This window comes from Bubalus kerabau, chromosome 3 (genome assembly GCF_029407905.1).
Source record: "Bubalus kerabau isolate K-KA32 ecotype Philippines breed swamp buffalo chromosome 3, PCC_UOA_SB_1v2, whole genome shotgun sequence".
Classification (NCBI taxonomy): domain Eukaryota; kingdom Metazoa; phylum Chordata; class Mammalia; order Artiodactyla; family Bovidae; genus Bubalus; species Bubalus kerabau.
The window spans coordinates 161,529,107-161,543,186 of NC_073626.1; the positions used below are offsets into that span (position 1 = coordinate 161,529,107).

General features: G+C 56.4%; 2 protein-coding genes across 6 annotated transcripts; both read left to right on the plus strand.

Annotated features, from left to right (window-relative positions):
• The first annotated feature begins 1,918 nt into the window (after positions 1-1,918).
• Positions 1,919-5,860, plus strand: SPEGNB (SPEG neighbor). The gene is made up of 5 exons (XM_055574464.1): positions 1,919-1,950; positions 2,207-2,244; positions 2,352-2,481; positions 3,104-4,152; positions 4,335-5,860. Exons 1-4 carry the CDS (start codon positions 1,919-1,921, stop codon positions 3,786-3,788), a joined length of 885 nt encoding a protein of 294 aa, XP_055430439.1. The 3' UTR covers positions 3,789-4,152; positions 4,335-5,860.
• On the plus strand, positions 5,120-12,150 carry GMPPA (GDP-mannose pyrophosphorylase A). 5 transcript variants are annotated; one of them, XM_055573558.1, is made up of 13 exons: positions 5,120-5,200; positions 6,078-6,138; positions 6,244-6,341; positions 7,250-7,353; positions 7,616-7,802; positions 8,168-8,227; positions 9,290-9,420; positions 10,462-10,596; positions 10,703-10,800; positions 10,967-11,013; positions 11,223-11,315; positions 11,426-11,594; positions 11,865-12,150. In XM_055573558.1, the coding sequence occupies exons 2-13, from the start codon at positions 6,099-6,101 to the stop codon at positions 11,963-11,965; spliced, it is 1,263 nt and encodes a 420-aa protein (XP_055429533.1). In that variant the 5' UTR covers positions 5,120-5,200; positions 6,078-6,098; the 3' UTR covers positions 11,966-12,150. The 5 variants fall into 5 exon arrangements, with proteins under 5 accessions (XP_055429533.1, XP_055429532.1, XP_055429531.1 ...); XM_055573557.1 differs by having other exon boundaries at positions 5,146-5,305; XM_055573556.1 differs by having other exon boundaries at positions 5,147-5,435; positions 6,084-6,138.
• The last annotated feature ends 1,930 nt before the right edge of the window (positions 12,151-14,080 follow it).

Consider the following 14,080-nt stretch of genomic DNA (forward strand, 5'->3'; position numbering starts at 1 on the left):
GGGTACTGGGACGGGGCATTCCAGCCTTTTCTGGACCAGTGAGAATCGAGGTATACCACCTAGCACCTTAGGACCTTCCTCCCCTGCCCTCTGACCCTTCTGGCCCCTCACCTGTCCCTTATTCCTTGAGAGAGGAAAGATGTGGGTGTGTTTCTCCCTCTAAAGTTTCTGAAATCCTGGCAGGACCACTGAATCCCCACCCCCAGCCTCTAACTATACGGGTGGCCCCGACTTCTTCTCACATGTTCCATCATCGCAATGGGAGGATGCTGGGCTCTGGAAGGGACCAGCCCACACCCTCATCCTGGCTCAGCCTTCTTCACTGTGTTCAGGGGACAGGGAAGCTCTGTCCTGACCCCCTGGAGCAGAGGGGGTTTCATCATGACGATTGGTAAGAGCAGATGGTGAAAAGAGCTGTAGAGGAAAGCAGGGCAGGCTCATGCGCCCATGCTCTGTGTCAGAGCGCCAATCAGCACACACGGGGCAGCTGTGAGTGCCCTCAGTGCGCCTGCTGCGGTGGGGCCATAGATGAGGATTTTCTTGGGGCCCAGGGACACTAAGTCTGGCCCTTCTTATTCCCACGGCAAGCCAGGGATCCACTGGGTGCTAAGGTGCCTTGACTCTAGCTGCCCTCCTGCAGTGCCACAGAAGGATCACTGGGTCCTGTAACTGGGCTGCCCTGCCCTGAGGTGGATGGAGGGGGAGCCAGTTCTTGTGTTCAGAGGGACTGTGCCCCACTGTCCCTCCCCAGACTGAAAACTCTGTTCTTGGCCATGTAAAAGGAATAAAGCCTTTCACCGTGAGCACATTGAGGTGGTGCTGGTGTGTTGCTGATCAAGTTTGAGGCTTTCTTGGCTGTAGTCCAAACCACCTTTTGCCCAGCCCAGCCTCTCTGGCTTCTCAGGACACAAGGGAAGAGCCAAACCCCATCATCATAAAATAACAGAGTATTAGGGCCAGCTGGAAGGGGCCAGAGAGCCACCTTTACCACCTGCCATTTTAGCGATGAAGATATACAGTTTGCCTGTGAGAGTCTCTAATCCCCTACACACTGCAAGTGTTTTCATATAAAAATGAGGTGCCTGAACTCATATCTTGATAAATGGTAAAATTCTTCTCCCGTCCCCCCTCTGATCTTGAGCTTCCCTCTCATCTCCATTGGAAATGGCATGTGAACTGCTTGTTCCAAACCCGGAGGAGCAAAGGTAATTTATGTCAACAGAGCCGTGTCAAAACTGCTCTGATCAAAAGCTGACAGTGCTCCACACCTGGGCAGGCAGTTACAGTGAAGGGAAGCAAGGCTTATCTAGTGCCCTGGCCTGGGTGGACTGGACTCCAGGCAAATCTTAGAGGAGTTAGCCCCCTCACCCCCGGTGGTCTGATGCCCCTATACACCAGCTTATGCCCAAGGAGGGAGCTTGGGCAGACCTAGAGGGTCAGAGTCAGTGCCAATCTCCAGGGACAGTGTAGCACAGCCAGACCCTACGATGTCCCGTGGAGGGGAGTGTGGGAATGGGGCAGCAGGAGGGGTGGCTGTTCTCAAAAATCCTTAACATCCCTTCTAGGTTTATCTGTTTACCACCAGGAGGCACAGCGTGGAAATGACAACCCTAGACTCCTGGGGTTGGGGGGAGTAAGGTGTTTCCAGATTGGTCCTGACTGCCACGTGGGCCTCTCATAATTGGCTAGCTGGACAGTGAAGCCCATCGCCACTCTGGCTTTATTCAAGGGCACCTCCACAAACACTCACACCCCTTAACTGACTGTGTCCAGGACCCACGTGTTGTCTTTCTCTCCAGGGACTGAACTGAGTGTAAACTTCCCCAGCGGGGAGCTGAGTCTCCTGTCGACCTGAAGCCGTGCCTAGTTCTCCTGGAAGTGAGATGGATAGCCCCTGCTCTGAAAAGGGGATGGGGCCATGCCCAGCTGCCCAGCTGTCCGGGTGCTGACGTGTGGTGCGCCCCGGAGCCGCCCAGGTTTCCCCTGAGGGCTGCCCCAGTGGCTGAGCTAGCATCCCAGGCATCTCAGGCTAAATAAGGAGACTGTGTGGGTCAGGGAATGGAGGCTGGGGTCCCCGGGGGCTTGGGGCAACCACGCCAAAGAAGGCAAGGAGGGGAGCCATGTATAAAACCTGGGCCTGGGGCTGAACAACTACCCGTGCCCTGGCCCTGCCGTTTGGAAGGCCATGCTGCCTGCCACCCAGCAGGGTGAAGCTGAGCCCTCACAGCGAGTCTAGATCTTCAGGTCAGCCTAGACACTCTCACATAGGGGGATGTTCTGAACCTACAGGGAAAAGGCTGAAATTCGGAATCTGTGTGTCAGCCTAGACCTCTTTGTTTCCTGCTCCCCAGCTCCTGCCAGAAAACCAGCGGCTGTGTTCTGCTCCGCTGCGGCCCCTCCCCCTGGATGTATGCTGGATATCAATGACCCCCAGGTTCAGAAAGCAGCCATTCGCATCCAGGCCTCTTACCAGGACCACAGGTAAGGGGGAGCTCTGGAGAATTGCTGGAGGAAGGGAGCTGGAGCTGCAGAATGCTCACGACTGCATTTGGGGGATGGGGGTAGACTGTATTTGGGGGGTTGGGGAGACTGATGCTGAAGCTGAAACCCCAATACTTTGGTCACCTGATGCGAAGACCTGACTTATTGGAAAAGACCCTGATGCTGGGAAAGATTGAAGGCGGGAGGAGAATGGATGGATGGTTGGATGGCATCACCAACTCGATGGACACGAGTTTGAGTAAGCTCCAGGAGTTGGTGATGGATAGGGAAGCCTGGCGGTGCTGCAGTCCATGGGGCCGCAAAGAGTCGGACACGACTGAGTGACTGAACTGATACTGACTGAGCACAGTGTCATGTACCTGTAGGGTCACTGGACTTAGAGTAGAGCGGTTTCTGAGGGGTGGAGGGGTGGCTGCCAGAGAAGACAATTTTACTAACAATTCAGGAGAGGCTTCCTTCCCTACCCACCCCCACACGTTTAAGGGTCTAGTGGGCTGGGTGGTGGATGGGGAGCAAGGGATGCTGTACGGATGGACAGGGCTGCAGGTGGGCCCGGGCCGTGTCATGAGAGCGTGGGGCCTGACTTGGACCGTGCGGGTAGGTCCCGGAAGGAGCTGCGCGAGAAGGGGCCACCGAGAGTGTTGGAGCCGCTGAAGGACGTGGTGCTGCTGATGGAGGGCGGCGCGGCGAAGCTGACTTGCCGCGTTTCGGCTTTCCCGGACCTATTCATCCGCTGGGGCAAGGACCGCAAGGAGCTGCGCGACGGGCCCAAGTGTCGTTATGTCTTCAAGGACCCTGACGTAGTGGCACTGGTGGTGCACGACGGCGAGCTGGCAGATCTGAGCCGGTACAGCGTCACCGTAACCAACCCCTTCGGCCAGTGCTCCGACTCGGCGCGCATCCTTGTGGAAGGTGCTACGCGCCCTGGGGGCAGTGTCACCGCTCGACGTAGCACCAGTTGGCGGGCGCCCACAGTCTGGTCTTGCTGCGCTTACCGCTGGGCCTCCCCGAGTCCGCCTGGGGATGTGGCCCAGCCCCCGCACAGCCTGAGCCGCAGACCAGGGCGCAGCGCCGGCCGTGCGCGTACTCCTTTCCTAACCACAGAATTCCATCCCATCCAGCCTATGAAGTCCGCTAAGGGCTTCAGTCACGCTATTCCAGGGCCCCAAGGTCACTGCGAGCCAGAAGCAGAGGCAGGGTTAGAGCCCTGGTCTTCTGGCTCTCAGCCCAGGGCAATTTCCGAGGCATCGCTAGATGTGCGAACATTTCCAGATTTTCAGCCCTAGAATCTCTATTGATCCTTCTTCATTAACCTCTGCGAAGGGCGGGATTAGTCCCGCTTGACAGTTGAGGAGATGATGCCCCAGTGAGGTTAAAGACCTGCCCACCATCACACAGCGAGCTTAAATCCATCTAGTATTTAGAGACGGGTATTAGCTGGGGAGGTGATGCCCTGCCTGCCTCATCTCTAGGTCCTTTTACTGGGCGGCAGTCCCTCTCCCTTTCTCTAGTTCCAGCGAAGATTCAGAAGGGACCGGATAAACACTAAGGCGCGCAAAGGCGCCAAAGTAACGCTGATTGCCGAGATCCTGGGTAAGCCTGCGCCCGACGTGGGCTGGGCCAAAAACAGGGAAGACAAGAAGACGACAGGTGAGGGCGAGGACTTGCGCAAGGACAGCACCTGGAGCGGGAGCTTGGGCGGGGCGGGGTCCAGAAATTGGCGGGAGTGCAACAGGGGCGGGGAACTGGGCGGCGAAGAATGGAGTTCAGTACCCAGGGCGGAACCCGCCTAAACTGACCCCAGGCCCTGCCCTTCCCTTCTTCCCATCTAGAGTGTTCTTTGAGATCGGCAGTGCCACCACGACGCTGACTATCCGCCAGGCCACGCCGGAGGACAGCGGCAAGTACGAGGTGTAAGTGGAGAACAGCCTGGGCATGGACCATCCATTGCTAGCGTGGATGTGGCCTGAAAGGAACCCTCAGACCCATCGCCCTGGCCGGCGCCCCGGGTGGGTGGGTCAGACCACCCTCCTTCATCTTGCTTAATAAAGCTGCTCTCTGACCCTCGGCGTCTATTCTGTTCTTTTGAGACGCCATTTCCCCTGCACTTGCACCCACGCTTATTCCAGAGCAACACACCAAGGTCACAGAAAGTTGGGATCAGAATGTTTGGAGGGTGCCTAGTCCAGTGGTTCATTTTGCAGACAGTGAATCTGAGATATGACTTCTCTCACGGTCAAAAAGTTCCTGCACTACGAAGTCTATCACTCGCCTTCTCTTCGTTTGCATAGCTCAAGCCCCACCTTCTCCCGGGGGATTTGCACTCTGGCCCCGTCCATCTCAAGGCTGGCCACACTCCCTCAGGTCTCTAGCCTCGCTCTTCCCTGGGACTTGGCTTTCTGCTTTGGCTGATACCCCTGGGCCTTTTCCCAGACAGCTCAGGGCCTAATCTTAAATTCCAATCTCAGTTTCTCAGGCTCATTCTTCTAATTTGGATCCGGCCCACTAGATTCCTTGGCCAGGCCCCCGTGCTCTCCCATAAATCTCACCTCCTGGCTCTTGGTAGAAAGTAAGAGGATAGTTAAGAACTACAATTCCCGGCAGACTCTGCGAAGGAGTTCTCGCGAGTTGCGAGAAGACACGTGCGCGGAAGGAGCGAGCAGTAGCGGGCGACAGATCTGGCGAAAGGGGACTAGTGGTAAAGGGAGCTGATGGAGGGGTGCCGAAAGGATTAGCGGGCAGAGGACGGTAGACCGAGAGCGGCTCGGAGGTCTCGACTGGCTCTCCGCCCTAACGCTCTTGTGTTGGTACCACAATCTCTGGCTGCGCGAGGCTAGGATTTATTAGTCAGTTGTGGGGTTCAGAGGGTCAACAATCAGTTCTCCGAATCCAGAGATTCAGTACTTGTCGTCAGTATCGGTGCTCAGGGCTTGGTAGGTTCGGTGTTTGGGACGCTAAAGGAATCTGTCTTTTGATTCAGGGTTCATCACCTAGAGGTTAGTTTTAGGATTCAGGTTCAGCCTATATAGGTTTATTTTAAATTGAATTTGGGATGCATTATATACGCATCAGTGTTAGTTCAGTACTTGGGAGCCATTCTTAGGATTGTAGTTAGATATTTGGGACTCCGGGTATGAGGTTCAATATTCAGGGTTCACTGTTGGGGTACAGGGCTTAAGATCTAGTCAGGATGCAACAATTGGGAATTGATGGGTTTGGAGTTTAGGTTTCTTGAGGTTTGAGATCTGAGAAGGGTGTCTCTTGTTGAGTTTCTGGGTTTGCTGAATCTGTGGCCAGAGAGAAGACTGTTAGGGGTCAAATTGTGGGGTGTGAATTTCAGAATTTGGGTGGATTCATTGTGGGGTTTGAAGGCCAGCTGGAGTCTGGGCTGGGATTTGAGTTGTGTGAAATATATGAGGTGTTGTGTCCTGGGCAGGTGCATATTGAACTTTGGATTTACATCCTTGGAGAGGGCTAAGTGTTACTATTTGGGGTTTGGGGCCTAGTTAGGATATGAATCAGGTTCCTGGGTTGAGGTGTGAGATCTGAGCCTGACTTCTCTGTTGGGATTTGAGGTTTAGGTAGCAATCGCCATCATGCTCAAAGCTGTGATCCTGATTGGAGGCCCTCAAAAGGGTGAGGAGCCAGGGGAATGAGGGGAGGAGGTTGGGCTGAAGTGGTTGACTGGGTGGGTGCAGAAGGAGGCAGGAAGCTGAAATGTGCTTCTTTCTCCTCTCCCAGGGACTCGCTTCAGGCCTTTGTCATTTGAGGTGCCCAAACCCCTGTTTCCTGTGGCGGGGGTGCCTATGATCCAGCACCATATTGAGGCTTGTGCCCAGGTAACCCCATAGGCTCTCTCCCACTTCACTTTCTGCTCATCTCCTTCATCCATATTTCCCCCTTTTCCAACCATGACTTTCCCACAAGGCATAACTTCAGGGACCACCATTTACAAATGAAAATGTGGATGTTGACCCCTGGAGTTGTTCTGTACGGATGCCCTCCTGTCTTCCCCTAACCTAGTCTCTCATCTGGCCTCGTGCTCAGATTCCGCTCCTATTTTTAAAGCATGAAATGTGAGATCAGGCAAAAATCTTAGAGACAATTTAACGCTGTAGCTGGGGGAACCTTAATGATAGCAAAGCACAGAACTCATACCTTTGCTCACTGAGGAGCTAATTTCTTTATTGCTTTTGGTATTGAAGCAGGCAGGGTTTTATTTGAATCTAGTTTCTACTTGCTGTAAGAACATGAGCAAATTTCCTAGTCTTTCTGAGCCTTAGTTTCCTTATTTGTAAAAACCGAGATGATTAGACCTGCTTTGTGAGGTGGCAAAGCTTGCAATCGTGTTTGTAAAGTGCCTAGTATAGTATAGGCACTTGATAAATTATATCCTCAAGCTCAGATTGACAGATAATAAATATGGGGTGCGGGGAATGAATGGGTTATTCTTTAACACAGCTTGGTAGGCAAAATCTTCCTTAGGGTGAGCCCCAATTCAGATGTGAGAGGTCAGGGGATAATAGAATAATAAAAGATGAAAACATCAGGGACTGAGACTTTCTCCAAACTTCCTCATTGTCCAGAGGAGGAAACAGGCCAGAGTGGTAAAGTGGGCGCCCAGGGGCTCACAGCTGAAAAGGAAACTGTGGTCTCCAGACTTCGTGGCCAGCTCCCGGGATTTCTCCCCGTTTTCATTCTTTCCTATCAGATATTTTTTTCTTCCAACCTCTTCCTTTATGCCCAGGTCCCTGGGATGCAGGAGATTCTGCTCATTGGCTTCTACCAGCCTGATGAGCCCCTTACCCGGTTCCTGGAAGCTGCCCAGCAGGAGTTTAACCTTCCCATCAGGTGTTTGTGCCCATGGGTGGTGTGGGGGTTGGGGGGCAGTGCCCTAAACTTCTGGTTCTTGGGAGTGGGGTCCATCCACTGGACTTCACCTCACACACTAGGAGGATTCTTATTGGGGCATCTGTGAATCCCTGAGTTTATTGAGTTTCTCTGTGGACCGCGGGCAGGTGCACCTCTGGGAGCAGGAGTCGTCAGTTACCCAGGCTCCTCATATCTGTCTCTTCTGATCTCACTGAGCTGGCCCTGGGGTCCCTGGGGACAGGTACCTGCAGGAATTTGCCCCCCTGGGCACAGGGGGTGGTCTCTACCATTTCCGGGACCAGATCCTGGCTGGAGGCCCTGAAGCCTTCTTCGTGCTCAACGCTGACGTCTGCTCCGACTTCCCCTTGAGCGCCATGTTGGATGTCCACAGACACCAGCCACACCCTTTCTTGCTCCTTGGCACCACGGTGAGGGGGCCCGGGGGAGCTGGAAGGTGCCAAGGGGGTGTGATCCAGAAATGTTTCTGGAATGCAGGGTGTCGGGGAGGCAGCCCAGGGGGTTGGACTGGGAACGGGCGTCAGGATGGAGTTGTGCCAGAAACCCCAGGAGCAGTGGAGATGGCGGTGGAGATCCCAAGCCCTTTGGCTGCTCAGCCGCAGGGAGCGGGTGAGGGGGTGGCGGCAGCTGTCAGTTCTCACCCTTGCTGCAGACAGAAGCCCTGTCTGCTGTGGAGATGCGTGCCGGGTGTTATAGGAGAGGGAAAGAAAGACAGAGGAAATAGACCCTGCTGCTCTGGAGCTAGCAGGTCACTGTCTCTGTGTGTGTCTTTCAGGCTAACAGGACACAGTCCCTCAACTATGGCTGCATTGTGGAGAATCCACAGACGCATGAGGTGAGAGCAGAGAGGGGGCTGGCTGGGTGCTTGCTCTGGGAATGAGAATGTGGTGATGAGTGAATGAGGCATGAGATAGGAGACAGGCGTGGGAGGAGGGGGTGAAGGGCCTGTGTGTGTCATCATTCTCCAACCACTCCCCCTCTGGAAATGCTGCACCACTCTGGGGTGGGCCCCACTCTTGTCAAACAGGTGGGGCATGTCCTCGGTCGTTCATCTTGTACCCCTTCTAGAGAGATTGCGAGAGTGAAGGCATCACAGATAAATGATTGGGGTGCTACAAGAGCACAAAAAGAGGCCCAACCCAGCCTTGCCTGGCTAAGGGAGGGGAGGGCTACCTGGAGATCTGTTTAGATGAAGGAGATGGGAATGCATTGCATGTAGAGGGACTGGCATGAGCAAAGGCCCGGAGGCAGGAAGCCACGTAGCATCTCCAGAATTACGGAAGTCAGAGCACAATCAGCAAGGCGGAGAGTCTCTGTTATTGTTTGTGAAGCTCCCTGAGCCTGACTTTTACATACCCCTTTTATTTGTTCCAGCTTTAGTATTAAAAATACATGTATACACACATGTGCATGCATAAATTTTATTTTGAAGTTTTGAGCTAGGCACTAGCTAGGTGTAAGAGAAGTAGAGCTGAAGGACAATCCCTGTTTCTAAGGATCTCAGACTAGTGGGAAACCCAGCCATCACAAATGATACAAGTGCTATGTGAGGTGTGGCCAGAGGTCAGGGGTGCCCGGATCTGAGAAGCTAGCTCTGGGGCAGAGTGGACTCACACTGGGTTTTGAAAGCCTAGTTTTTCAGATGAAGAGATGGGAAGGGGCATTCCCAGAGCAGGTATGCGATAGATAGCATGGAGTTGTGTTCTGGGAACACTGGGAAGTGGGGAGGAGAAAGGCATGTAGTTCAGACTTACCTTGAAGGTGAAGGCCAGCAGCCGGGGGCAGTCTGCGTTGCAGTAAGACCACTCTGGCAGCAGGGAGGACCTGGAGCTCAGGGGGTCTTAGAGGTGGTGGCAGTGGCCTCTCCTCCCCTAACCCCAGCCTACTCTGTCCTCAGGTCCTGCACTATGTGGAGAAGCCCAGCACGTTCGTCAGTGACATCATCAACTGCGGCATCTACCTCTTTTCCCCAGAAGCCCTGAAACCCCTCCGGGATGTCTTCCAGCGAAATCAGCAGGATGGGCAACTGTGAGGCAGGCCCCATGACCCTGTGACCCCAAGTGCCCCTGGTCACAGACGGCCCACCCCCGCCACTTCCCCCCAGTCTCTGCAGGCTCCACATCCACCCGCTCACCTTCCTTGTCCTTCTTGTCTCCACTTGTCATCTCCAGCTGAGCCTCCCTGTCCCTCCCTTCCTAACCTCATTCTGTCCCTCTTCCTTATCCATCTCAGTTCCTCTTCTGTCACTGCCTGCCCACTCCCCTTCTGGTCCATTTCTCTCAAGCCCTGAGTGTCCCAGAGATGCCTTTCTGAACAGACGGCAGCACACATACATGGGTGCACACAGGTGTGTGTGTGTGCACACGTGCGTGCGCGTGTACACCCATACTCTCAGGCCCAGGCTCCCCCTGGAGCACAGTGCCCCGGAGCCCTGTTCACCATCAGCCACAGCCCAGGGTCGTCGTCCTAGGCTGGGACCTGCTCCTTCTGTGGATCCCTGCCTTCATTCTCTCCTCCCCTGCCCATCTCCCATCTCATGCCTCATTCACGCATCACCATCTTCTCACTCCCACCCATCTCTCTGCTTTTCTCTCCATCTCTCCTGGCCTCTCTGTTTCTGCGGAGCTGGCATCTCCACCATCTCTCTCTCTCTCTCTCTCTCTCCCTCTCTTTCTGTGACTGTCTCTGCCCTCACCAGCTGCCTTCCTCTGGGGTGAGTCTGTCTGTGTTTCATTCCATCCAGTTGAGAGGGAGGGCGGATGGCGGGGAGAATGGGAAAAGTGGGGAGAACCTAGGTCTGGTCAAACTCCCTCTGGATGTAGGGCAGGATGGGCAGCAGGTCTGTGCCTGGGGACATAGCAACTCGGAGGGTGAGGGTGGAGAGAGGCAGGTGATGTGTGTGAGGGTGATAGGAGAGCTTCCTGAGATGTGAGCATCCCTCTGGAGCAGATCTGACCAGACCTGGAGAGGTGGTAGGATTCTCTCTGATCCCTGTCCCCAGGAGATTGTGTTGGCCCCCAGTCGGGCTCAGCTGGGGAACTGATGTCAGCATCTCTCCCTCTGTGCCAGGGAGGACTCTTTAGGCCTATGGCCCGGGGCAGGTACCATCCGCCTGGAGCAGGATGTATTCTCCGCCCTGGCCGGGCAGGGCCAGATCTACGTGCACCTCACTGACGGGATCTGGAGCCAGATCAAGTCCGCAGGGTATAGGAGCAGCCTCTGATGGGGTGGTTGGGTCATCTGAGACTTTGGGGCAGTGGGCGCAGGCCCTACTGGCCCCTGAGCCCCCGTTCCACTTTCTGGCCCCCAGCTCAGCCCTCTATGCCTCCCGCCTCTATCTGAGCCAGTACCAGCTCACTCACCCAGAACGCCTGGCCAAACACACGCCAGGGGGTCCACGGATTCGAGGTACCCATCCTGCCCCAATCCATAACCTTTGCTCCCCAGCTCAGCCCTCCTCCCCTCTGAGCTGTGACTCCTGGTCACAGATCCAGAGGTGAAGTCTCAGTCCCACACTCCCTGAACCAGGTGTGGTTTAGGGGCATTTGCTCCCAGTCCTTTCTTCTGCTTCTAGGAAATGTTTACATCCACCCGACTGCTAAGGTGGCCCCGTCGGCGGTGGTAAGCAGTGGCCCAGCCCAGAGGAAGGGAGGAAGGGAGGTGGCCATCAGGATGGTAGGCCGGTACAGATTCTCCCGAGCTCAGGGTGGGGTCTCTCCTTTGTGCACGGCTTGTAGGGTGGCCTCAAGCAGGTCCCTTCCCCTTTATCTGTTCTGTGAGGGGACTGGATTTGGGGCCCTCCAAGGCCTATGGTTGTGCTTTCTCCACAGTTGGGCCCCAACGTCTCCATCGGGGAGGGGGTGACCATAGGTGAGGGCGTGCGGCTCCGAGAGAGCATCGTCCTCCACGGAGCCACACTGCAGGTAGGCACCCAGGCCCATGCTGCCCACGTGGCACCCCCAGAGGCCAAGTGGAGGAGTGCACCCCATGGGCTCTGCATCTGGCCCCTCACTCCCTTCGTGCTGTTTGTCAGGAGCACACGTGTGTTCTGCACAGCATCGTGGGCTGGGGGAGCACCGTGGGGCGCTGGGCCCGTGTGGAGGGTACCCCCAATGACCCCAATCCCAACGACCCCCGAGCCCACATGGACAGTGAGAGCCTGTTCAGGGACGGGAAGCTGCTGCCTGCCATCACTATCCTAGGTATGCTTCCTGGGGTGCTGGGCTGCGAGAAACTTCCACAGGTGATGGCCATGCCCTGGGAGCGTTTGTGTGCCCATGTGTCTGTGTGTGTGTATTCCTTGAGCAAACATTTACCCAGTGTCTGCTGTGTGTCAGGTCCTGTGTGAGTCGCAGGGGGCACAGATGGGCAGGGAGGGGTCCCCCCACCCCCAGATGGCGGTGGCCCCCAGCTCATTGCCCCTCACCTCCCCTCCCCACGGCTTCTCCCTGGTGCCCTGGTCCACACTGCAGGCTGCCGCGTCCGGATCCCTGCCGAGGTGCTCATCCTGAACTCCATTGTTCTGCCACACAAGGAGCTGAGCCGCAGCTTCACCAACCAGATCATCCTTTGAGGGGGCCTGCCAGAAGGCCCCCCTGAACTCCCGTCTGCCTCCCTGAGGCTCCTGCCTGCCTGTGTGGCCAGCCTCTGTCCAGGCAGGCTCTCCACACGCGCACTTGCAGGGAGCAACGTGGGTGGTTGGAGGACTCGTGGCCTCCCTCTCCACTCCCTAATAAACCCGGGTGAACCCTGGAGCCAGCATGGACTCCGCTTGTGCCTGGGCCGGGGGTGATGGTGGAAGGGGGGCAGCTAAGTCAGGCCCCCCCACATTAGCATTTAAATTGGAGTTGTTGCTGCGGGCTCATGAATAATGAATCTGGAGCCCTGGTAAATTTCCCCCTCCTACAGCCTCAGCCTCTCTGCCGCTCTGGAGGAAGGCCCTCCAGGCTCCTAGCCCGCAGGCCCTGCCTTCACCCAGATGCTGGCTCCCTGTTCCCCTTCACTGGGCCTGGCTCAGGCTCTGGAGTGTAAGGGTTCCAAGGGGAAGGGGGAGGGATTTCAGTTGGCCAGTGGGGTGCAGGCGGCAGGCATGGGAATTGGGCCTGGGAGCTCAGGGCCCAAGGTTGGATCACCTGGTGTCCGGTCTCTTTGGTTCCTGCCCAGTCCCGGCCCGCTTTACACTTTGCCAGCTCCATCTACTCCCAGCTTGGCTTTTGGCGGGATGGGGGTATTCTCCCCCGCCCGAGGCCGGATCTCTTGTCTTCTCGTCCCTGGCAGGCAGGATGGGCCTGAGCTGCTGCCTTTCTCTCCAGAAGCACAGTGGGAGCTACTCCATTCTGGGAGGGGAGGAGCCCTGGCCACCTCCCACACTCTGGCTCTGCCCTCTTCGGGCAGGTGGGTGGATAGGTGGAGGGTCCTCAGTCTTCCTTCCACATTCCTGAAGCCCCAGAGAAACCCAGCTCTCTCTGGTGTGTTCACCCATGACCCCCGTGTGCCCCTCCTAGTGCCCCCCCCCCACTTTCCCCAGCTGTGGGTGCAGAGCTTAGTTGCTAGATGAGCTGGTAATGATCGTAATCTGCTAATTGAGAGGAATCTAATTACCCGAAGAGACTGGGGGGGGAGGGGCAGGGCGTGGGTGGGAGGGAGGAGGGGGTCCTGGCAGCCGGCAGGGGTGGCAGGCAGCAGGGTGCCAGGGCCTTTATCAAAGCCCAGGATTTCAGAGCTTTGGAGCTGGGCAGTTAGAAAGATGTGCTTTCTTGGAGGAGGGGTGGGGGGGCGGGGCTGGGCTGAGGTTGACCTGGGGATTGGGCTAGGTGTGACCTCCCAGCCCCTGGAGGCCCCTGCAGGCGGAGTCAGAGCACCTGTGAAACAACCTGGGGGTTTCAGCACTCCTGATCTACAATACAGTCTGCCTTGACTCAGCTTCTTGCCTCGTTCCCACTCCTGGTCCCTCCAGTCTCTTTTCTCCAGGCCGGACCTTCTGTCGCTTCTGCGTGGGGTCCGCAGGGGGCTGCAGATGGCTCCTCTAGGCTGGGGTCAGCCCCTGAGGGAGGGCTGGGAGAGGGGTGGGCCATGAGGCCAGGGGCCCTGTCCCTTTCTCTCCACCCCCAGTCCTGACCCTTCTGTTCCGAGTGGTTGGCAGAGGCCATGGCAGCTTCATCATAAATATGATAATTTAATTATTTTCTCAGCAAAACACCGTGAAATCCAATAAGTCTGTGTCAGGCCCTGGCCCCCAGGAACCCCCTCCTGGGCCTAGTGGGGGTGGGGGCAGGGGCAGGGGCAGTGTTAAAAGTGGAGGGGGCTAGTGAAGCTGAGGTCTCTGTGGTGTGCCCCCCTGCCCCAGGCAGAGCAGGTCACTGTTGTCTATGTGCTTAGGTGCAGAGGGGGCTTCTAAGGAGAGAAGTTTGATTGCTCTCCACTCTCTTCAAGCCTAGTCTGTCTGGGAGGGGCCTAGTCCCCCTCCGCCCCTAAGAGAAAGTCCCAGGACCCAGCACGTGGGAATGTCCGGTGGGAGTGTCCGGCCTCCTGAGGGGAGAGCGCTGGGATGCCCCTTCACTACCTCTGGGACCTCATTGGCCCTGTAGGGGTAGGAGGGTGCTGGCCCCTGGGGAGAATGGAGGGAACTGGGGTGGGAAGTATGGGATGGTGGGGGGAGGGATGCGGGGGAGGGGTGCGCTTCTGCCAT

Bases quoted from the DNA above. Each gene is read 5' to 3' on its own strand.
- SPEGNB (XM_055574464.1), top strand. From the start codon at position 1,919: ATGCCCAGCTGCCCAGCTGTCCGGGTGCTGAC. The intron at 2,245-2,351 runs GTCAGCCTAGAC...CCTGCTCCCCAG, and splicing joins CAGCGAGTCTAGATCTTCAG to CTCCTGCCAGAAAACCAGCG. The intron at 2,482-3,103 runs GTAAGGGGGAGC...CCGTGCGGGTAG, and splicing joins GCCTCTTACCAGGACCACAG to GTCCCGGAAGGAGCTGCGCG.
- GMPPA (XM_055573558.1), top strand. From the start codon at position 6,099: ATGCTCAAAGCTGTGATCCTGATTGGAGGCCCTCAAAAGG. The intron at 6,139-6,243 runs GTGAGGAGCCAG...CTCCTCTCCCAG, and splicing joins GATTGGAGGCCCTCAAAAGG to GGACTCGCTTCAGGCCTTTG. The intron at 9,421-10,461 runs GTGAGGCAGGCC...CCTCTGTGCCAG, and splicing joins AATCAGCAGGATGGGCAACT to GGAGGACTCTTTAGGCCTAT.